Genomic DNA, 24740 nt, shown 5'->3' on the forward strand with positions numbered 1-24740 from the left:
GCAAATAAATAAATAAATAAATAAAATGTCTGGGGGTATAGCTGATAGGTAGAATGCCCCTGGATTCAATTCCCAGTACCAACAACAACAAATAAGCACCTTTATTGGTTAGACTCATTGATGTCTGAACAGCCTGGATTAATTTGGGATTATGGCAAAGATGTTGAGAGAAGGTAGAAATAAAACGACAGAAGAGTCCTAGCCCCAGGTGGGCTTCCCCAGGGCTGCTCCAGTACCTCTGGAATGAGAGGCAGTCCTGGCCACCGCAATATCGGGCATTCCTCACCTTGACTCTCTGCTATCATCATGGCTCAAGTACTTTCTGGGCCTCTTCTTTTACTGTGAATTAGGTGGCTCTTTCTTGCTCTATTCTGAGGGTGTAATTGGCTGGGCCTGCCATCCTCCCGTAAGGGGAGCCCTGTCTGTCAGAGCTTCGGCCCCAAGCCAGTCCATAGACTGTCAGGTAACCATGTGTGAAGAGTGGAAGGTCACAAGGCACCGAGATGCACAGGAAGCCCTCTGAGCTCCCCACGCGGGGCCCGATGGTGGCAGGCAAGTGTCTCCGTGGTCTGTGAGGTACCAGCTGGCCATCCCAGCTTACCTGGGCGCATTAAATAGCTGCTGTAACATCAAATACTAGGCCTTTCCCAGGGGTGGGTGGGTGGGTGGGTGTGTGTGTGTGTGTGTGTGTGTGTGTGTGTGTGTGTGTGTGTGTGTGTGTGGCTATAGCTCAAAGTCCCCACTAGAGGGCAGGAGACTTACACTTAAGATCATGGATTTTTTTTTTTTTTTTTTAAGCAGGTGAATAAAGTGAGGTGGGCCTGGTGGTGTAATCCTGTAATCTCAGGACTTGGGAGGCTGAGATAGGAGAATCCGGTTTTGCAGACAGCCTCAGCTACTTAGTGAGGCCCTCTGCAACTTAGTGAGAACTTGTTTCAAAATAACGAATAAAAAATAGGGCTGGGGTGTAGCTTGGAGGTAGAATGCCCCTGGGTTTCATCCCCAGTACCGCAAAAAAAAAAAAAAAAAATAATAATAATAATAATATAAAAAAGAATAAAGTGAATAAATTATGGTAATTATTGGATAATAAGTGATTATGTAACATTTATCGCACACATTTCTAAGCTCTAGGGATTTCCCTACATGCTGCCTATGTGTTATTTCACCTAAGTTATTTATTGCATTCTCTTGGTGAAATTCTTACCATATATTGTAAATTATATAGTTGTTAGTGACTTTAGTTTTTATTTTTTTTTTCCCCACCACTGGACGAAGTTTCATGAGGGTAACGTCTGTTTTATTCACTAGCCTGTCCTTGGTACTGTGTCTGGGGCACTGTAATTGCTGAATAAATACTTGTTGACTGAATGAAAGAATCCTGACTTCAAAGCAAAAAGGTGGGGGCCGTTACTGAAGTCCACTGTGTTGCCCCATTGGTAAGCTTACTTTCAAATGTCACCGTATCTCTTTGTAGGTATGCTAGATGAATTACTACATTTTGTTCTCCTGTATTGTTCCTTCAATAGCTTTCATGATTTTGGGGGGAGGGGTGGGGGGAGAAGGCCTGTTCTTTTGTAAGAAGTGATAGACATTGTCAAAAATAAAAGCAAGCCGGGCGTGGTGGCGCACGTTTGCAATCCCCACACTTGGGAGGCGGAGACAGGAGCATCGCGCAGGTTCGAAGCCAGCCGTGCTGGCCTAAGAGACCGTTTCAAAAATATAAAATAGGGCTGGGAGTGTAGCCCGGAGGTAGAAGGGCTTCCAGGAACCCCAGTACCAAAAAAAAAAAAAAGCCATAAGAACTTCGTTTTGATTATAGGTATTGGATTTACCTGGATTAATTTGTGAATTTGTATCAACAAATGCTAATTTTAAATGCCAGGGACTGTTCAAAGGACTTTGCATCTTTAAAAAGGAGCTGTTATTGGTCCTATTTCACAGATGAGGGAACTGAGGGACAGAGGAAGAGGATTGCCCTGGATACTATAAGGAGCAGCTGGAACAGCCGGAATTCAAACCCAGCTACTTAGGCTGCAGACTCCAGATACATCATCACTATGCTGCCTCTAAATTCCACTTAGGGTTTTATACAATGATTACACCTAGCAATACTTGCATAGGTGATGTTCCTGATAGAACACAGAAAATCAAATCTGAGAGAACTTGTGAGCATTTTCCACAATTGACTTTTAGCCCATTTGAAATAACAGGTATGTGTGTGTAGGGGGTACAGATAGATCAGAAAGTGTCATTTTCTCTAAAAATCTTGTTTTAGCCAAGGAGGAGTTATTTTGTCATTACATGATGAAAAATTACAAACTATAATCCCTTTTCTTTAAAAAAAATACATTCTATTTTACCAAAATGCAGCATATTTTCAGGGATATTTTCCAGTGAAAATAACATACAAAAGCCATATGACCAGCAATTCTACTTCTAGGTATCTATCCCACAGGACTAAAAACAGGCATTCAAAGAAAAACCTACACATGAGTATATGTAGCAACACTATTCATAGTAACCAAATGATAGAAACAACCCAGATGCTTATCAATGAAGGAATGAATTGATTTTTTTTTGTTGTTGTTTGTTGTTTTTGTTTTGGTGGTACTGGGGATGAAACCCAGGGTCATTCTACCTCCCAGCCCAATTTTTTCTTTCTTCCCTCCCTCCCTCCCTTCTTTCTTTCTTTCTTTCTTTCTTTCTTTCTTTCTTTCTTTCTTTCTTTCTTCCTTTCTGTGGTACTGGGGGTAGAACCCAAAGACTTTCTACCTCTGTGTTATACTCCCAGCCCTATTTTATTTGGAAACAGGGTCTCACTAAGTTGCTGAGAGCCTCACTAAGTAGCTGAGGCTGGCTTTGAACCTGTACGATCCTCCTGCCTCAGCCTCCCAAGCGCGGGGATTACAAGCATGGGCCACCATACCCGGCCTTTATTCTTTATTTTAAAACAGGGTCTCACTAAGTTGCAGAGAGCCTCACTAAGTAGCTGAGGCTGGCCATGAATCGCAATCCTCCTGTTTCAGCCTCCCAAGTACTGGGATTACAAGAGTGTACCACCACACCCGGCTAGGGATGGATTTTTAAGTGATGTATCCATTGAATGGAATATCATTCAATGAGAAAGAGAAATGAAATCCTGACATGTGCAGCAACATAGAGGAACCTCGAAAATAGTATGTAAGCCAAAGAAGCCAAACATGGAAGTCACATATTGTATAGTTCCGTTTGTAGGAAATATCTAGAGTAGGCAAATACATAAAGACAGAAAGCAGATTAGTGACTGCCAGGGCCTGGTAACAGTGGGGAAGAGAAAGTGACTTCTTACTGCATATGGGGTTTCTGTTTGGGATGTTAAAAACAGGTAGCTGTTTAACACCACTGTAAATGTACTAAAAGCCACTACACTGTTGATTTTAAATGGTTAAAATGGCAGATTTTATAGTATGTGAGTTTCACTTCTCTAAAAAAAAGTTCAAGGTCCAACAGATTTTAAATATACATTTCACCTATATTTTAAGACAGTAAACAGTTTCATTTTCATGTACAATGAGTCCTACAAAGACTTCTCCATCCTTTGGTTGAAATATAACCTATCAAAGTGTTCTCATTTGTTTCTATATCGCTTTGTATTTACTAAAAAGATAGCAACGATCAAAGTATTCTCAGAAAAGAAATAGGTACTCAGCCATGCACAGATAAGATTTATTTGAACATTATGATAACTCAGTGTGATAAACCATGTCCCACAGACCTCAGAGCTATGAACACAAGAGATGTTTTGTTTGGGATGAAAACAGAGTCTGAATTGTGCACTATTAAGTTTTTGAGACATTCTCTTTATTGTCCTTAGTGTCACTATTGTTTGGTCATTTAGGAATTAGGATGATGGCTGGTCTTGTCAACCTGCCTTCTTCAATATTATTTCAGTCCTCTTTTATCTTGCCAAGGCTGGAAGTCTTATATTATACTTCTTTTTAGGCTGAGAGGTGGCAGCGTTTTTAAGTGGGCAAGGCCGGCCATGCGTGCTGCCAAGGATGGGGATGCAAAGAAGGTAGAATTGGAGGTGATGTCAGGGAAAGGAATGTTCTGGAAGACAGAGAGCAGCACACACCAAAGCTCTGGGGAGGAAAAGACCTTGACGGCACTCGGTAAATGCAGAGAAGGCCAAAGTGGTAAGAGAGCGTCTCCTCTTGTTCACATCGCAGTAAGCTTGGAAAGCGATATACTGTTTGGGTTGGCCACTGGGGTAAGAGGATGAGCTGTTTGTGGCTGCAGACACCTGGCCCAGGGTCAGTGGGGCTCCATCTTGGGCCTGTCTTAATTCACATGTAAGAAATGTAGAGAGCGAGAGGAAAGTTGTCACAGAGACTGGAGAGTGGGGCAAAGCCAGGCAGGAAACTCACAGGCAGAGAGAAGGATCTAAATGCTAGTTTGAGCGCATTGGGAAACTGCCGGAGGGTCCAGACCACAGGAAGCTGCAAGTTCAGTGTGCTCTGTGGCTGTGGGAGAACACTGACCGCTCTGAGAGGAAGGGTGGGGAGAGGACAGGACTGGACGCCGGCGGCTGAGTTAAGAGGCTATCACGGTGGTCTTGGAGGAAGAAATGACGGCAACATAGACTGGGGTGGTGGTGGTGGAGGTGGAGACAACTCCAGATATCTTATAGAGTTAGAATTTCTAGAACCCGGAAATTTTTCATGTGAAAGATGAAGGAGAAAAAGAGAGTGATGTGGCTTCTCTCTCATTGTTTTTGTTGCGGGTGAAATGTGCATGGTGTGTGTGTGGGGAGAAGTAATTCCCCCACCACCACCACAGAAACAGACCAACAGAAAAACCGTGGATTCTTGTCCTAAGCTAAGAATAAATATTCATCGCTTGGACAGCTGCTGAAGATTTAAAGAAGTTTATTAAAAAGATAGAAATATAGAGATAGTTACAGCCCTGTGCCGGAGCGGGGCACAGGGGGGCAATTTGAATGAAAATGCCATAAACTCCAGTTTACTAAGTGTTTTATCCCTACCAAGTCCGCGGCAGGTCCTTTGATCTGGAGATAATGCTACCCCTTATCTCCAGCCCCGGCTTTGCTTCTGCTATCTCTGCAGCCGGATTTGGGGCAGGAGTGGGGTGCAGGCCTGTCTCCAAACACAGGCTTCTACCTTTTGTCTTATCGCCCAAGATGTGAAATTGTTTTAGAAATGTAAAGAAACCTTCTTTCCTGGCTCCAGCCTTCCTCTTTTACAAATGGAAATTACAAGTCTCTACCAGCTAGCCCTGGCTTTCTTTAGTATAAAAGATATATTTTTAAAATTGGACTTCTTTTCCAATACTAATACATTAATAAATTTTAAAACCTCTTCCCAATACTAGTACAGTTTTCATGGGCAATAAAATTTGATTTGTGAAGATTCCTCAAAAAGTTAAATATGGAATTGCATCTGATCCCGTGTTTCCACAGAAATTCAAAGCAGAGATTCTAATAAATATTTATGCGCTATGTTCACAGCAGCATTCGCAAGACTCAAAAGGTGGGAAAACCCAAATGTCTATTAACAGATGAATGGACAAACAAAAGATGATGTGTCTGTACATTGGAAGATTATTCCACTGTGACAAGTTATAAAGTCCTGAAACATGCCACCACCTATGTGAACCTTGAAAACAAGGGAAATAAACCAGATACAAAACAAATATTGTATAATTCTACTTATATGGAGTACCTAAAGTAGACAAAGACATAGAGACAGAAAATAACCACGGGTTACTAGGGATTGGGTTGATGTGGTAATGGGGAGTTATTTAATGAGTATTGAATTTCTATTTTACTTTGATGAAAATGTTCAAGAAATTGACAGTGGTGATCATTATAAAACACTGAATAGACTTAATGCCTCTGAATTGCACACTTAAAAAAATTAAAACAGTACATTTTTTGTTATGCATTTTATGGTTGTAAAATATATTTTTTTATCATGATAAAAATTTTTGATTTATGCTCACTGAATGATTAACACATACCTGGTCCACTGCAGTTTAGGCTTAATGAATGTAACCTCTGTTCTCATATGTCTCATTATTCTCTTTAATTAGAGGCACCTGTCTTACTCTGTAAGGCTGAGAACTTGGAATTTATACATTTTTGTGCCCTGGAATAATATTTGACGCCCGAGTCCTCTCCCATCACACCTGGATCTTCTGCGGAGCTGCCTATGGCCACATCAACCCCTACATCACAGTCTAGTCCATAGGATGAAGCTCCCTCTTTGGTGGTACCAGGAGGTGTCCCTTCCCTACCGGCCGGCCCTTTGGGTTTCTCTGAGGCTGCCTCACTAGGTGGTAGGGGTGGGACCATCTCAGAGTGAAATTACTATAGGAAAAGGTAAAGCTGAAGATGAGCACTGAAAGGTTCGAGCTGCCCCTGCCCCACAGGGGGCAGGGCCAGAAGCTAGGAGGTGGAGCCCGGTGATTCCGAGAGGGGACCACGCCTCCTGGTCAAGAAGAAGCAAGTTCAGAGTTCAGAGGGAAGCCCGAGAGAGACAGAGAGATGGGCTCTCCCCCGCGGGTACGCGGGGACTGGCGGCTAACTTCCCACGACTAAAGGCATCCATATCATCTATAATGGATCTCCGCGTGTATCTGTGCGCCAGGGGGACCCGCAATATCTTTCAAGCACTACTAGAGTCTCCAGTGGGAAAAGCTCCAAGCTGAGGTCCTCTAGGAGGAAAGGACATGCTCCCGCCCGCGCCACTGATCACCTGCAACTCTGGCTTTTGGCTCTTAAGGCAGCTTACCTAAGGGCTTCCTATTCAAGCCTCTGAACCTCCGCCCACAAAGGGCTGGTCTTTCATTAGGAGCCCTCCCGTGTGAGTCATTCTCTCTGGCTCAGCGCCCTAGTGGTGAGTCGCATCTACACCACCCACGGCTCATTGAATGGGTGGATCCTGTGCCAGTATGGGGAATGGCCTCGGAAGATTTGGGAAAGCTCTGATTATTAATATATTTCAAAAGAAAATAATTGGTATATTTCAAAATAGTTGTGTCAAAATGGAGGCAAACATGGATAAAGATAGGACTTGGTTTCGGCCTAAAAACAGTTAGCTATTCCAGTGTAAATCAACCTAGCTCAAAGTATTTAACAAGTCAATAGAGGAGATCTAGGGCTTCCTCTTTCTAAAGACAGATCTGCATGATGAGCTAGGGGGGATGGGGCAGGGTTTGACCTTGTCCTCCATGAAAGGAGACACCTCACCACACCTTGCTAGGGGAGGTACCTTACAGGGACGTTCACTACTTCAGAGTCACGCAAACGAAATGGAGGTCATGGGTATATAAAGTCCGGTCCACGTGTAAGCCCTTTGGTGTACTCATTCGAGTCATCCCCTCATACCATCTTGGCATGGGGCTGTATTTCTATTTTCTGTATTTCTATCTTTCTAATAAACTCCTTTAAATCTTCAGCAGCTGTCCAAGCGATGAATACTTATTCTTAGCTTAGGACACGAATCCACGGTTTTTCTGTTTGTCTGTTTGTGTGGTGGTGTGGGGGAATCACTTCTCCACATACACACACCACACACATCCCCCCCTCCCCCCCTGCAACAGATCCCTTGGGCAGGGTGGCCCTGGGTGCCCTAAGTCTAATTTGCATCACCATGAGCTCCAGTGAGAGCTGTAGGAGTAGTTCCTTTCCTGAGTCAACCTAGTAGACTGAGCGTGACCTCATTCTTGACCACAGACATTATGTTGCAGGCTCAATGCAATTTAAATACAGAAAAGAAATGTTTTCTCACATAACAGGGCATTTCATCCTTACTCCAGAATCTCAACCTGAGCAGCCTCACGGTCCTCATTTTTTTTCTTATACTTTCATTATTGCTATCACAAATCATATAGGAAAAGGAAGGTTTATTTGAAAAATGGGCAGTTGTGACAATCGGGCAATTATATGGAGAAAAAAGTGGTGAGAGCCTTGCCTTATACCTAAAGCTTTAAACACAAAAATCAATTCAAAGGGATTAAAGAAATTACAAGGAGAGAAACCATAAGAACTTAAGGAAGGCAATCAGGCTGGGGAGGTGGTTCAGCAGGAGAGGACCTGCCTAGGACATGTGAAGCCTTAAATTTGCTCCTCAGCACTGAAATTAATTAATTTAAATTACTCATAATGACTAATTAATTAATTAATTAAAGAAGAAATATAAGTTCCTACAAGCTATGCCATCAGAAGTTGAGAGCTAGAGCCGGGCGTGGTGGCACATGCCTAGAACCCCAGAACTTGGGAGACTGAGACAGGAGGATTGAAAGTTTGAAGCCAGCCTCAGCAACTGAGCAAATCCCTCAGCAACTCAGTGAGACCTTATTTCAAAATAAAAAATAAAATAGACAGGCGTGGTGTCCCATGTCTATACTCCCAGTACTTGGGAAGCTGAGACAGGAGGATCAGAGGTTTGAGGACAGTTCATTAAGTAGTGAGACTCTCATCAACCTAGCAAGACCCTATTTCAAAATAAAAAGCCCTGTTTCTGGGGGTGCAACTTGGAGGTAGAATGTCTCTTGGTTCCATCCCCAATACAAAAAATAAAATAAGGGGCCCCCAGCCCTGACCCTGGGCGGGTGGGCAGGTGCTGGTGGGGCGCCCCTAGGCGACCCCCCTCTCCACCCGGAAGGACCCCGTGGTCCGGGCCCGGCCCTGACCCTGGGCGAGTGGGCAGGAGCTGGCAGGGCGCACCTAGGCGACTACCCTCTCCGCCCGGACCCCGTGGTCAGGGCCCCCGGGCCCCGACCCTGGGCAGGTGGGCAGGCGCTTGCGGAGCACCCCTAGGCGACCCCCTTTCCACCTGGAAGGACTCTGTAAAAAAGGAAAAGAAAAAGGAAAAATATCGGAGAGGGGTCAAGGAGGTGGCGGATGCCAGGATACTGGAGATGCAGACAAAACTTATCCAAATGAACTGGAATTATTGGAAAAATTCCCCGCTAAAGAGGACTGTTTCTTCTCTACACTGTTAAGAATCTTGGACATCACCTGTAAGGAGAGAGACTTTAGCGGAGACCAAGAAGAAAGGCGGTGCTGAAAGCGGTCTCCGCGTTGGCGGTAGAGACTTGTATTCAGGAGGAACAGAAATCAGAGCCTACCAATCTTATTTATTTATTTATTTATTTTGAGAAATTACACCAAAGGTTGAATGCTACCGTCGTGCATCCTTAGGAAGACTGGACAACATTCAGAGTGGAAAAAGAACTTGGGAAAGATTTGAAATGGTGGAGGCAGTGACAATGGCAGTGGCCAGTACTCAGGGAAGGCAGAAAACTGATGCATTACAACTGGAAACTTTGAAGTAATGACCCCAGAGGCAGAATGCTACCACCACCACACACCCTCGAGAACGTGGGACAAATAGTTGGGCGAAGAGGGTGCTCGGATTAGAGCCTGGCGAGGGTTGAGGTCGGTGACAGACACAGCAAAGCTGGGATCGGAGCCTGCCGTAAGGCAAGGCCGGTGCTGGGGCCTCCGAGGCCGGGATCGAAGCCTGCCGAGGGGATGGCCGGTGCTGGGGCCAACAGCCGGCATCGGAGCCTTCTGTGAGGCAAGGCCGCTATTGAGGCCTCCGAGGCCGGGATCAGAACCTGCTGAGGGGTTAGGCCGGTGCTGGGGCCAGCGAGTCTGAGATCAAAGCCTGCCGCGAGGCAAGGCTGGTGCTGGGGCCTCCGAGGACAGGATCAGAGCCTGCCGAGGGGTTAGGCCGGTGCTGGGGCCAACGGCCGGCATCGGAGCGTTCCGTGAGGCAAGGTCGTTATTGAGGCCTCTGAGGCCGGTATCAGAGCCTGCTGAGGGGTTAGGACGGTGCTGGGGCCAGCGAGGCCGAGATCAAAGCCTGCCGCGAGGCAAGGCCAGTGCTGGGGCCTCTGAGGCCGGGATCAGAGCCTGCTGAGGGGTTAGGCCGGTGCCGGGGCCACTGGCCGGTATCGGAGCCTTCCGTGAGGCAAGGCCGCTATTGAGGCCTCTGAGGCCGGGATCGGAGCCTGCCGAGGGGTTAGGCCGGTGCCGGGGCCAGTGAGACCAGGATCGGAGCATGCCATGAGGCAAGGCTGGTGCTGGGGCCTCCGAGGCCGGGATCAAAGCCTGCTGAGGGGGTAGGCCAGTGCCGGGGCCACTGGCCGGTATCAGAGCCTTCCGTGAGGCAAGGCCGCTATTGAGGCCTCTGAGGCCAGGATCAGAGCCTGCTGAGGGGTTAGGCCAGTGCTTGGACCAGCAAGGCCGTGATCGGAGCCTGCCGTGAGGCAAGGCCGGAGCTGGGGCCTCTGAGGCCGGGTCGGAGCCCGCCGAGGGGTTAGGCTGGTCCCAGGGCCAGCGAGACCAGGATCAGAGCATACCATGAGGCAAGGCCAGTGCTGGGGCCTCCGAGGCCGGGATAGGAGGCTGCCAAGGGTTAGGCCGGTCCTGGGGCCAGCAAGGCCAGGATCGGAGCCTGCTGCGAGGCAAGGCTGGTGCTGGGGCCTCCGAGGCCGGGATCAGAGCCTGCTGAGGGGTTCGGCCGGTGCCGGGGCCACTAGCCGGCATTGGAGCCTTCCTTGAGGCAAGGCCGTTATTGAGGCCTCCGAGGCTGGGATTGGAGCCTGACGAGGGGTTAGGCCGGTGCTGGGGCCAGCGAGGCCGGGATCGGAGCCTGCCATGAGGCAAGGCCAATGCTGGGGCCTCCGAGGCTGGGATTGGAGCCTGCCGAGGGGTTAGGCCAGTGCTGGGGCCTCCGAGGCCAGGATCAGAGCCTGCTGAGAGGTTAGGCCGGTGCCGGGGCTACTGGCCGGCATCGGAGTCTTCCTTGAGGCAAGGCCGCTACTGAGGCCTCCGAGGCCGGGATTGGAGCCTGCCGAGAGGTTAGGCTGATGCTGGGGCCATCGGCTATCATCGGAGCCTGCTGTGAGGAAAGCCGGAGCTGGGGCCTCTGAGGCCGGGATCAGAGCCAGCTGAGGGGTTAGGCTGGTGTCAGAGCCAGTGAGGCCAGAACCGGGCCCTCCCATGAGGCAAGGCCGCTGCTTGAGCCAGCGAGGTCTGGATCAGTCCACCAGGTAGCCAGGCCACAACTGGGGCCATCAAGAGTGGGATCGGTATTTGTAACACGGCATGCACAGAGAAATATCGCAGAAAATTAAAACCAGATGCTCCCCATAATTAGCAATAACTAGGAGGAAAGGGGCAACAGGAAGTGGTCGAGCTATAGAAAGGGCCCTATAGTGAAACAATTAAGGTGACCAATCAGAGGGTATGGAATAGGGGAGGATGGAGCCTCTTTAAAAAGCAGGAGGTACATAAACATATGTATCAAAGTTAATCACGAAACAAGCATGTAATTGAGGGAGGGGGAGGGAATGGGATGGGGACTAATTGGATGATGTGTGTTTGTATATCCTCTCAAGTCTTATATTCCAATGTGATGTATGATTACAATGCACCAATAAAAATAAATAAAAAAATAAAATAAAATAGGGCTGGGGATGTAACTCAAAGGTAGAATACCTTGGGTTCACTTCCTAGTAAAGAAGAAGGAGGAGGAAGAAGAGGAGGAGGAGGAATTAAAATATTCACAAAGACAAAAAAAAGAGCTCAATTTCATGGCAGGTACAGCTGGACTAGCAAGGAGAACCCTTCCTCTCTTCAGCTCATGGTAGAGAAACTTGCTGATAAAAAGAGGTGAAGAGTCTTTGACTCTCTCGCACCACCTGTCTCTTAACCAGGGATCTAGGAAACTGGGCCAATCGCTTTCTGAGGCCATGGAGAACTTTAGAAATATACCAATTTGGAGACAGGTACCAACCAGACTCATTGAACCAGAGCCTTCTGAGGCAGCCCTGGAGCAGCTACTGTGCGGCAGGTGGAGAGCCAGTGTCCCATGCAGATTGCCCAGGGGCTTCCCCCGCAGGGCAGGTGTGGGGGGATTAGGAGCCTCTGCCCTCCCGGTTCCGGCCACCCTTCCTCTTCTGTGACATTCTCTCCTCCCTTAGAGTCAGGGATGCCCCTCTTTGCTGTTCCTCCCATCACCTTGTCTATACTTTTCCAGTTTTCAACATTACCTTACTTCCATCTGTTCCCTAAGAATGGGTCTTCTTCAGAATACAGTCTCTTAAAATATTCTACTCAATTAAAAATCTCATCCAGGTCAGGGGGCAAGATGGTGGCCACCGAAAAGGACATGCATTCCTCAGAGAAGCCCTGGACACCAGATTTTGGTTTAATATCTGATTGGGACAACTTAAGGAGTCATTTCCTGCCATTACTTCCTATCTAGAATACAGGAGAGAGAATGGATAATGGTGGAATTAGAAGCAAGATGACAAGGAGGCACCCACCATGCAAGAAAAGTGATTTTTGGAAGAACATCCCAGAAGAGATTAAAGACTGCTTCAGCCGTGCATGCTGGGAACTCTTAACAACATACCTTGTAAGAAAAATGATCTGAGCGTGTTGGAGGGAGCCCAGCAGTGCCGGGTGGGAAGCCCAGCCACACATCCCGGGAGCTTAGCACAACTGGCCTCCGCACTCCTCTATGCTGCACTGAGGGCCATGGTGCGCTCAGAAAAGCAGGTCCTGCTCTACGTGGTGAGGCTGTGGACTTCAGTCTTGGATAATATCCATTGCTGCTGGTGCTCGATCCCACAACCTCTTCAAAACACACATACTGTCTTCTCTTATTAAAAAATATTGGAGGGGGCTAAAATGGTGGCAGCGGCAGCCAGGATTCAGGAGATGCAGACAAATCCTATCCAATCCACCTTGAACTTTTGGGAAAAAAAGTTCTGTGAAGGGGGACTGCTCCTGCTGCACATGCTTAAGAACTCTGGACATCATACCATGTAAGGAAGATGCTCAGTGGAGAACCAGGAGGAAGGTGGTGGTGGCAGGGGAAGTGGTGGCCAGTATTTGGGAGAGGCAGAGATACGATCCAATCCACCTTGAACTTTCGAAGAAATAGCCCCAAAGGTAGGCTGCTATGGCTGTGCATGCTCAGGAATTCTGGAAAACATGCTGTGTGGGAAAAGTGTTTGGAAGAGAACTGAGATGGTGGTGGCAGCGGTGGTGGCAGCAGCCAGTATTTGGGAGAGGCAGAGATCTGACCCAATCCACCTTGATCTTTTGAAGAAATCTCCCCAAAGGTAGAATGCTACCACTGTGCATGCTCAGAAATTCTGGACAATATGCTGTGTGGGGAAAGTGTTTGGAAGAGAACTGAGATGGTGGTAGCAGTGGTGGGAGCAGCGGCCAGTGTTTGGGAGAGGCAGAGATCTGATCCAATCCACCTGGATCTTTTGAAGAAATCTCCTCAAAGGTAGAATGCTACTGCCACACATGCTCGGGAATTTAGGACAACATGCTGTGTGAAAAAGGTGCTTGGAAGAGAACAGAGATGGCAGTGGCAACGGCAGTGGTGGCCAGTGTTTGGGAGAGGCAGAGATCCAATCCAATCCACCTTAAAATTTTAAAGAAATCTCCCCAAAGTTAGACTGCTACTGCCACACATGCTCGGGAATTCTGGAAAACATGCTGTGTGGGAAAGGTGTTCAGGAGAGAACCGACATGGCGGTGGTGGCAGCGGTGGCAGTGGTGACCAGTATTTGGAGGGGCAGACAGATCCAGTCCAATCCACCTTGAACTTTTGAGGAAATCTCCCCAAAAGTAGACTGCTCCTGCCACACATACTCAGGAATTCTGGACAACATGCTAAGTGGTAAAAGGGTTTGGGGTGTATCAGAGGGAGCCCCGCATAGCCAGGTTGGCTACCATGCTGCGTGTTCTGGGAGACATCAACCCTCATGGCCACCGCGCTCCTCTGCACAGCACGGGAGGCCAGGGTGCACGTGGAGTAGCAGAGCCTGCTCTCCGAAGTGAAGCTGTGGACCTCTGCCTTCGGAGGGGAGACACAATTCATTGCCACTAGGTATTCGGGTTCCCAGCTTTTGCAAAAGACGTGTACTGCTCTTTCATATTAAAAAAAAAAAAAAAATTGAAGAACCCCAGGCGTGGTGGCGCAGGCTTGTAATCCCCGCGCTTGGGAAGCAGAGACAGGAGGATTGCGCAGGTTCAAAGACAGTCTTGCTGGCTTAAGAGACCCTGCTTCCAAATAAAAAAAATATATATAAAAATAGGTCTCTGGGAGTGTAGCCCAGAGGTGAAAGAATTTCCAGGAACCCCAGTAACACCCCCCCCAAAAAAAAAAGGAAGAAAAAAGGGAACATCTGTAGACGACCTGCTCACAGTGACAGAGACTGAAGCCCGCTACAAGCAAGGCCAGTGTCGGGGCCTCTGAGGCCAGGATAGGAGCCTGCTGGGTGGTGAGGCCAGTACCGGGGCCACCGAGGCTGGAATCAGAGCCTGCAGAGCAGCGAGGCCGGTGCTGGGGCCTTCAAGAGTGGGATCGGAGCCTGCAATGCGGCATCCACAGAGAAATATTACAGAAAATAAAAAACCAGATGCTTTCCCTACTATGCAAATACTAGGAAGAAATGGGTAATAGGAGGAAATCTAGTTGAAGAATGGGCCCTATGGAGGAGCAATTAAGGTGACCTATCAGAGGGAATGGGATGGGGGAAGATGGAATCTCTTTAAAGCACATGATGTGCTTAAACAAATATATCAAAGTCAATCATTAAATCAAGCATGGGATTGAGGGAGGGGGAGGGAACGGGATGGGGATAGGATAAGGGCTAATTGGATGATGTGTACTTGTATATCCTCACAAGTCTTGTATGGCACTGAGATGTTTGACTACAATGCACCAATAAAAATATATTAAATAAAAAATATTCTTAAAAAATCTCATCCAGCATCAAGCCTTCAGCTGACACACTGAACTGAAGGCATCCATTCCTTCCTATGAAGTAGGGTGGAAATTTTCTCCTTCATAACACTCTTCTAAATGCTCATACCTGTTCCACCAATGAGGCTCTACCCAACTCCCAGGATGATCAGAAGAGGTCTTGAGGAAATCGCAAAAAGAGAGCAACTTTTCTAAAAAGGCAAAATAACACAGGGGGTTGTTAGGAGTAGTCTTGGAGGAGAGCTCCCCCACCTGGACCACTCATCCCCTCCTCAAATAGTAAGAGCATCTTAATGAACCGGGAGCCAGGAGAAAGGAGTCAGACCTGGGACAAGAGGAGAACCAAGCCAGGTGTGGTGGTGCACACCTGTAATTCTAATACTTGGCAGGCTAAGATAGGATTGTAGGTTTGAGGCCAGTTTCAGAAACTTAGCAAGACTGTTTCAAATAAAAAAATTTTAAAAACCAGTCACAGTTATGGATACCAATAGTACCAGTACTTGGGAGGGTGAGACAGGAGGATCACAGGTTCAAGACCTGCAATTTAGCAAGGCCTTTCAGCAACTTAGTGAGACCCTGTTTAAAAAAAAAAAAAAAAAAAAAAAACCCAGAGGCAAATATGCTATTTCAGAGGTGACAAAAGGAATCTGTACTAAAGCCATCTATATAGTGTACCAGGATTGGGAAGAGGCTTCAAAATATATTAATGTACTAGTATAGGGGAAGATTTTCAATTTTCAAATATATCTTTGGTAGTAAAAGAAGCCAGGAGCTTCAAGGAATGGGCTGCAGATCTCCAGGTGCCAAGGGTGATAAGCAAGAGAATAGAAGCCTAGGGCCTTTTTATATTTCTAAAGAGAGGCAAACTTCCTCAAGGATGTGGGGAAATCCCAGACTCCAGACAAGCAATTTAACACATTTGGAGTCTAACAAAAGGCGGGGTGTGTGTGTGTGTGTGTGTGTGTGTGTGTGTGTGTGTGTGTCTGGGCTAGAGACAGAGGAGCAGGTCATCTACATATCAAACAACCTGCCACGGGTCTGGTTGGGTCAGAAGACCGATTATAAAGATACTCTGTGTCCAGGAATCTTCGGTGACTTGTTTCGGGTCATCCCACTATGTCACTCTGTGGCATAGCGCTTACTCTCAGCTCTAGCTTTCCCTCTTTATAATGGTGCCATAACAGTTACAACCTGTACTTTTATCTCTGTAATAAACTCATTTAAATCTTTAGCAAGAGTCTGAACTCCTGTATATCGGTCCCAAGTCTGGATAAGAACCCGCGGTTTTGTGGGAATTGTCTCCGGGAGCCTAACAAAGGTCCCTGGGAACAGTTCCCCCAAACCATAACAGTTCAAACCGTAACATATAGTACTTCTACCTTTAAATCCACAAAAGAATAAGATATAACACCAATACCCCAGACCTCTTCAGTTAAGCCCTTATAAGCCTGCTGTAAAGTTAAAACTATTCTTGAGTCTTTACAAGTCTATCAGACACTACAAAAATGGAAATTTCTATTTCTGTAAGTTATGTCAGAAATTTCTTGGGATATGTTGTTTTAATATTAATGATGATTTAAAAGAATAACTAGTTTAATATCTGATATGCCAAAATAAACCCTGGATAATATTTGCCAATCAGAAGGAATCTTTGAATATGGTTCCTCCTGGATAGCATAGCTCCTGTCTTTTCTAACTCCTTACTCATTTTTCTCCTCATCCTATTCTTTGAGCCATGTATAATCAACCTGATTATGTCGCAAATTCAAAAAATCACTAACTACTCTGTTAATGAGGTTCTTCTCTTACAGATCAGGGGCTGATACATCTTTCTCCCAAGTGCACAGAACATCTAAAGATCTTCACAGTGCCTGCAACACAGCTTTTAGCCCTCAGTCTACCTTCATCCCATTGTCATGCAGGAAGTAGCTACAGTGAATCTGGGTGCCCGTTTCCTGATATAAATATTATAAATCTCTGAAATGTGGGCGCTGTGAGGCCTGGCTGGAGGAGGTCGAGAACAAAGAAGATAGGAAGATGCCTGTAACCATCCCTCTGCCCCATGCCCCATAAATTTACCTGCCCTGGCCTGCTGTCAAGCCCACCAATCAGAGAAATACATGAATGACTGCTTTGCTCTCCTCCCTCTTAATATGCCCATTAAAAAAAAAAAAAAAAAAAAAAAAAAAAAACCTAGTCTGAAAGGAAGACTTTTTTTTTTTTTATGGTACTGGAAATCTTTCTACCTCCGGGCTACACTCCCAGACCCATTTTTATATTTTTTATTTGGAAACAGGGTCTCTTAAGCCAGCATGGCTGGCTTAGAACCTATGCAATCCTTCTGTCTCTGCCTCCCAACCGCAGGGATTACAAGGGTACGCCACCACATCCGGCGAAAGGAAGACTTTTTTTTCCAACTATTGTGGGCTTTTTCCCCCATCAGTTCCCCTCCCAGGTGTCACTCCAAATAAAGCCTGTTCTGGTCTATCAAGCCATGTCCCTTTATCCCTGTATTTTTAAACAGGTTCAATTTCCAGTACCAAAACCAAGGGAGTCAGGAGGTGTGCCTTGGTGGCAGAATGTCCCTGGGTTCAATCCTGAACAGGCAAATGGGGAGACTAAAAAGAAAAGAGAAATATTTGGAACCATCTCTAGATTCCATGTCCCCGACTAGTGACAGAACTTTTCCAATAATAGACTATAAAATTTTTACACCGAACAACATCTGCATTTCCAGCTCAGATCTCTCTACCAAGCATCTGTCTTTCTCCTGCTGACCCAAAAAAACCTACGCACCTCACCTGCAACCTCTAAAACAAAACCCCTCTGCTCCCTCCCTCTAGCCCAGCCCTCTCTGCGACTTTCTCTGAAACTGTCACACCTCTCTCTCTGGCATGGGTTAAGTGTCTTCCCTAATTCACATGTTGAAACCCTAAGCCTGGAACTTCAGAATGTGACTTTATTTGGGAAAAGGTTCATCGGCAACTTAACAAGTTCAGTTAAGATGAGGACATTGACTTGGGCCCTAGTCCAAAGACCTATATCCTTATAGAAAGAGGAAATTTGGATACTGGGACACACCTTGAGAACACCGTGTAAGATGAAGGTCAGGCAGTTCTTTTATGAGCCAGCAAACCCCAGGAACTGCAGGCAGCTCACCTGAAGCCAGGACAGGGGCATGGTGCAGATTCCTCACAGTTCTTGGAAGGCACCGACCCTGCTCCTACCTCAATCTTAAACTTCTAGCCTCTGTTACCACAAGGGGGAAGAAAAACCTGTCAAAGCCACCCAGTTTGTGAGATTTTGTTATAGCAGGCCTCAACAACTGATACGCTACCGGGCAAAGACTTACCCCCATCTCCCTATCCCTGCTAGATCTTCTTGGCTTAACTCCCGGATATCTAAGTGTGTGGCCTGCACCACGCAGGATTTAGTTGGACAGATCAAAACCAGTGTAGGAGGGAGGGCTGGACTGGCGTACGGAAGGCAAGCTCGACAGGCTGCGGGTGAGATGGACACCAAGGTTCTGTTTGTCTGGAAACTGCCAAGATCACAGAGCCGGTAGAGTACACTGTCAAAGGGGCGGGGCTGGCCGCCGGCCAAGGATCCCCTGGCCTCGGTCCCATGGCAGATTTGGGGCCGGGCTTTTGCCTGGAGTGTGTTTCCCGGGCTGAGTGGAGATTCTAGGGAGGTCTTTGCTGTGACTCCCCCTAGCACACGGCCTCGGTGTGCGCAGCTGGAGCGCCGGCTTTGAGGGGCTGCCGGCCTTAGACGGCTGCAAACCCAATCGCAGATTTTGATGAGCTGCTAGGTCTCAGTTGTGTGAACCCAGCAGGCACCTGGCATTCCTCAACTTCGGCTCTGCAGGAAATGGGGGTCTCGCCGGGGCTCTTGGAACCGGATTCTAAACTTGAGGATGAAGCAATGGAAGACTGGAATTAGACGTTTCCTTGGACTCCCAGAAGGACCCCAGGCTTGCCTTCCTCTGGCCCCCTTCCCCCTCCACCGCACATCCCCAGTCTCTCCCCGCCTCCTCCTGTCTGCCCCATCTTCCTGGCACCCAGCTCCCCTGTCTGCCTCACCCCTCCCCTTCCCTTCCCTCTGCCCCCTCTTTCCTTCTCCCCAAATCTTCTTCCTAACCAGAACTTTCCTTGTCCCCTTTCCTCCCTCTGCCACCCTCCTCCCATCATCTCCCTTCAGTTTCTTCCTGTCTACTTTTCCCTCCCTCTTTCTTCCCACCTTCTCCCCTTCCCTTCCCCCTCCTTTACCCCACCACCTGCCCGCTTGCCCCCCTCCCTCTCCCCTGCCCCACTCCGGCCTCACCCCCAGGTGTTTGCTTTTCTCCCGGATCCAGATGAAAGGGTTGGCCTGCCCGTGCCCCACCCTGCCCCGCTTCTGCCAGCTGGGGTCCTGCTTCATGGCTGAGGGCTCCCGGACTCAGGCCCCAAGACCAGGGCCCCCCGTCAGTGTCCAGTTCCTGCGAGCCCAGTACGCAGGCCTGATGAGGCAGCAGAGGAGCCAGGCCCACCTCATGGTGCTCCCGAAAGGTGAGGCTGGCCAGGTGCAGGGGGGAGAGGCCTGACTGGGCGGACTGGGCAGCCAAGCATCAGCGAGGGCTGTTCACACAGCTGCCAGCCTCCTGCTGGATTTTCAGTTTTCCAGTTGTTGCTGGCCCAGTTGAAACCAGTGTGTGTGTGTGTGTGTGTGTGTGTGTGTGTGTGTGTGTGTGTGTATAGTGGGGGCAGGCTGGGCCAGGGCTCCTCTGCTCAGTGGGCCCCAGGGCCAGCAGGGGCCTCAGCCGGCCTCTGGCAGCAGCGCCATGCCTGATCTTGCTCGACTGGTCAGTCTGGTGAGCCGGGCTTGGCTCCCTCGCAGGTGAGGCGAAGGGAGCCCTGCTTCCTGGCTGCACCCGACAGAGGCACCTCCCACAAAGCTAGCCCTGGAGGAAGAGGACATGGTGTTTCCAACACCTGGGAACTGGCCAGGCCAGTGGACATGCAGGGCTCAGGAGCCATGAGGCTCCCCGGGTTCACCCAGCCTCAAACACCACCAGGCAGGTGTGTCCCCTCCCATGGGAAGAGGCCTCCTCTGCCTCCTGGGAATCCGGACTTCATTCCAGGAGGAAGTCAGGAACATCAGGCTCAGAGAGTGTTTGTCCATTGTCTTAGCAGAGAAGCAGATCAAGGGAGGAGAGGTCTCTGCAAAGTCAAACCCAGGCCCCCAGAACTTCCCTGGTTATTTGTACAGTTCAGTGGACCACAGTGTGATCTGCTTTTGCCAAGCCAGGCTGGAAGGAATGGGGCCGGGGTAGCAGTGCCCTGCAATGGAGGTCCTCCAACAGGCCGCCCAAAGCAAGGCCTTTGGAGGCAAAGGGGCCCTTCCAAGCTGAAGGTGTCCATCTCTCATACTTGGGCTGTCTCCAAGTAGTGGGATCTATATGGATGGAATTGGCACAGCCAGATGCCACCCTCTTGCAGGGCATAAGTCAAAATGTTCCTGAAGCCCTATCCCAATCTCAAAGGTATTCCTTCATTCAGTCAGCATTGATTAAACCCTATCCAGTGAAAGCATCATGAACAGCAAACTGCAAATCCAGTGCTGAGTGGGCACAATTCAAAGAAACAACTGGAACTTGGCATAGCCCCGGGATCCACCGTGCTGCCCCCAGCCCTCCCTCTGGCCCTGTCTCCTCCACTGGGACTCCAAGATCTCTCTCCCATTACCGTGTGAAACATGATGAGGGGTCAGCGCCAGGGGTGGTGGGTATACCTTTCTCAGGGAAGACGTTTGATGCCCACTAGGTCAGGGTCTTTCAGGATATATCTAGCAGTTCCCTGTTCTGTAATCTTTATATAGTTGTGACAGGTAGTGCTCTAAATGATGGAGTGGTCGCTTATGCAGTGTTGGGCCAGAGCCTGAGTTTGCTATCCCCAGTCACCTACTGACCAAACCAAACCAAATAGATGTAAAGAACATGCATTGGATGGAATTTTCCTGTGTTTTTTAGTTATTTTGATTCTCTTTTGCTGGGACAACAGAGGGTAGGCCCCATCCTGAAGGAAGGCTCTGCTCTGGGGTCGGGGCCTAGGGCTCTGTCCTTGTTCTCTTTGGACCACAGGCAAGAACTGACAGTTCTGTGGATTCCACTCTGAAGTCCTGCCTGCCCACCCCGGCACATTTCATGCTACATGGGCAAGGATGTCCTCAAGTGGGAGAGAGATAGAGAGATAGAGATAAAGATAGAGATAGAGATAGAGATAGAGAGAGAGAGAGAGAGAGAGAGAGAGAGAGTGTTCTTGGAGAAAGAACCCAGTGGCATTCTACCTCCAAGCCACATCTTTTTTATTTTGAAACAAAGTTTCACTAAGTTGCTGAAGCTGATCTCAAATCTGCAATCCTCCTGTCTCAGCCTCCCGATTACTGAGACTACAGGCATGTGTCACCACACCCAGGTCAGTGCGTAGCATTTTTAATACCCATAAAGGTTTTCATGTTTTTTGTGCTGAGAATACAGTGCAGTTAAAATAGGAGCAAATCTCCTGTCTTCTCGCTGGGATTCTGTGTGCAGGACTGCAGCTGTGCAGAGGTTCTGTCCGCTCTTAAGTTTCTTTCAGATGCCTGAAACTGGGGCTCTCGGGTGCTTCCTTCTGGCTTTATTCCTCCAACACTATCTCCTCCTCTTTCTGTGCATGTTCTCACTTTTAGGACACCCTGTCACTTTTCAGTGTCCTCCTTCCAAGATTCTCAAGCTAACTTGACTGACATCTCAACAGTGCCCCCAGCTGGACCCTGACTTGCTTTCTAGGGGAAAATACCTTTTGTTATTTCCATAACTCTCATTGCCACCAAGAGTCACAGTGTATTATCCTATTCCTAAAAATGGTTAATAATGATGATGATGACGATGATGATGATGGTGTCTCTGAGGAAGAAAAGAAACGGCCTGTATCCTCAGCCCCAGAGCCAGTTCAGAGAAACAGCAGGTGCTCAGATGCGTTCCCAGGACGGTGTCTGTGCCTGAGGAAAAGCACAGTGGCCAGTTCTCTGCAAGGAGCAGTTTTAAAATATGGCCCCTCCTTCCTCTATCTTTCATGGAAACCTCACTATCAGAAGCTCAAGACATAGAACCCCATAAATTAAGAATAATATTTTCAGCCATGCACGATGGTGTACACGCCTGTAATCCTAGACATGTGGGAGGCTGAAGCAGGAGGATGGTAAGTTCAAGGCCAGGCTAAGCAATATAACTAGACCCTATAGCAAAGTCCAAGAAGGGCTGGGGATGTGGCTCAGTGGTAAACACTTGCCTAGCATGTGCAAGGCCCTAGGTTCAATCCCTAGCACCAGACACATTCAACAACAACAACCACAACAAAATGAATCCTTTTCTCTCCTGAGTGTATATGAATCTATACAACTTCCTTCCACCAGGCCCCACCTCTTAACGGTTCTGTCACCTCTGGGCACCACCATGGGCTGGTGACCGAAACACTCCCTATTCAAATCACAGCAGCGAGTGTGTGTGTGTGTGTGGGGGGGGTGTCTTTGCTTCTTGCCATTCTCCTGGCTTCAAATGCCAGTTCCCAGCCCGGCATGATGACACATGCCTGTAATCCCATTACTTGGGAACCTGAGACAGGAAGATTAAAGGTTTTAGGACAGCCTCATCAATATAGGGATACCCTCAACTATCTAGCAAGGCCCTGTTTCAAAACAAAAAAATAAAATAAACTAAAAAGGGTGGTGGCCAGGTGTGGTGGTGCACGCTTGTAATCCCCACACTTGGGAGGTAGAGACAGGAGGATCATGCAGGTTCAGAGCCAGCCTCGCCGGCTTAAGAAACCGTTTCCAAATTTAAAAAAACAAAAAAACAAAAAAACAAAACAGGTCTGGGAGTGTAGCCCGGAGGTAGAAGGGTTCCATCCCCAGTACCACCAATAAATAAATAAATAAATAAATAAATAAATAAATAAATAACAGACAGAAGAATGCTTTGGGGTTCAATCACCAGTACCCCCCCCACATATATATACAAAGCTAATTCCCACCTCTTCCCACATTTCTTCAGTGTTGACCCTCTCTTAAGTTTGAGTTTCTCCAAAGCACTGATTATCAGCTGGGATTTTGTTACAATGTTTTCATTTGCATATCTTCTTTCTACTCTTCTGGGCCACACCACAAAGGTACAGGTTTTGTCTCAATATTTACTGCTCTATCTCTGGGGCCTAGAGTAACTTAGTGAGCCCTGGCACATGTTAAGTGCTCAGTAAATATTTGCTGAATGAGTGATTGCACATGAGTGTGTGTAGTTGGGGGGATCTGTGCGCACGGGCACAGGTAAGACCGTGTTTCTGTGTGTATGTATGCGCGTGCAGTATTCTGTGTCTCTCGCCCCTTTGACATTCTGGTATGGCCGTCTTTCTGGCCCCCTACGTGGGAGCTGCTCTTGGGTCTCCTGATGGTGACCTGCTTGGGCCCTCTCTTCTAGGAGGGAACACGCCTGCTCCTGCGGAGTCCATGATCAGTGCTGTTTGGATTAATAAGCCGAGGAGGGACTCACTGTCCCCGGAAGAGGCAGATCCTGTGGTCGAGGTGACTCTGGACGACGTTGACAAGAGCTGTCCCCCAGCTGCTGAGTCTCCATGGCACACACATCTGAAGATGCATCGTTTAGTCCAAACTTTCCACCAGGAAACCAGTCAAGACGAGCCCAACGGGCAGCTTGTGGGGTGTGGCCAAAGGCTCCGTTCAGAAGAAGACCCAGAGCAGTATGAAAGCAATCAGGAGACCCAGCAAGGAGCCCCGACCCCAGAGGAAGTCCACCGTGAATGCCAGGTGGACAGTACCCAAACAAAGGGAGTGGGATCCAGCTTAAAAACCAGCCTGCAATGTCCTCCTTCCATAAAGAACCCACACAGGCCTGGCAAGCCAGCGTATTATCCATTTCCCCAGAGGAAAACTCCCAGGATCTCCCAAGCTGCCCGGAAGCTGGGCTTGTACGGCCCAGCCTGAGGGCTCTGCGCAGCCATGAGGCCCTCTGTCGACTCATCAGAAAGCCAGAGGCAGAACCGCAACCAGACCCTTCAACAAAAGCTGGACTAATTTGAGTGTAAAAACTGTAGACGTGAACTTTAGAGTAAAACATGCTCTTGTCCTTCAAACACTGGAAACACACTGGCACTTGCTTATTGAGTTTCTGTTTTTCTAGGACAATCCACGGAGGTATGGGTTTTAACTCAGTGTTCACTGCTGTCTTCCTGGAGCCTAGATAAGTGAGACCTGGCACATGTTTGGGGCCAATGAGCTCTCAAAGTATGAGCACCCTGGGTAAGGAGGGTCAGAGCTTGCTAAACAGGATCAAAATGTCAGGAGATGGTGCGGGTCAGATGGCTCACTGTTTAGGATGAAAGAGAACTGTCTGATCAGCGCAGCCTCATTCTGCTTACATAAGACAGCCATACTGAGCCCTGGCTGTCTATCCATTCCTTGAGGGATCCGATAAGACATCACCCCCATCCCTGAAAGTGGAGTTTTGAAACACAAAGTAGGAACTTTGGCTAATGGGATGCCTTAGCCATGCCCAGGGGTTGATGGCATAGACAATCTTGTTTTCAGTATTTTCTGATCCCTCATGTGTTCCAGAGAAGATGAGATCTGAAAACTCAGAGCTTCTTCTGGCTGCTCTGCCTGGGGGCCACCTCACTTAGAAGTCACTACTGTTAACTGTAGTGACTACCTCCTTTTATCCTGGGCTTCCTGGAGTATGGACATCCTGGTAAGAAAGCCAGGTCAGTGACACCTGCTGTTTTGTGTAGGAAGGGGGTCCCTGGGAGAGGCTGGTCATCTGTCCCCTGTCACTAGATTGCACATTCCAGCCTCTTCACTGATTTATTTCCTCCCATCCCTCCCTTCTTTCCTTTCTTCTACCTG

General features: G+C 48.1%; 1 protein-coding gene across 1 annotated transcript; it reads left to right on the plus strand.

The window, feature by feature from the left end:
* Window positions 1-19164: 19164 nt before the first annotated feature.
* LOC308272705 (uncharacterized protein C9orf152) lies at window positions 19165-23822 on the plus strand (the record flags this gene model as incomplete). The annotated part of the gene is made up of 2 exons (XM_080709638.1): window positions 19165-19357; window positions 23299-23822. The coding sequence occupies 2 exons, from the start codon at window positions 19165-19167 to the stop codon at window positions 23820-23822; spliced, it is 717 nt and encodes a 238-aa protein (XP_080565764.1).
* Window positions 23823-24740: the final 918 nt, after the last annotated feature.

Source organism: Muscardinus avellanarius, assembly GCF_963383645.1.
Source record: "Muscardinus avellanarius genome assembly, chromosome: 13".
Lineage (NCBI taxonomy): Eukaryota > Metazoa > Chordata > Mammalia > Rodentia > Gliridae > Muscardinus > Muscardinus avellanarius.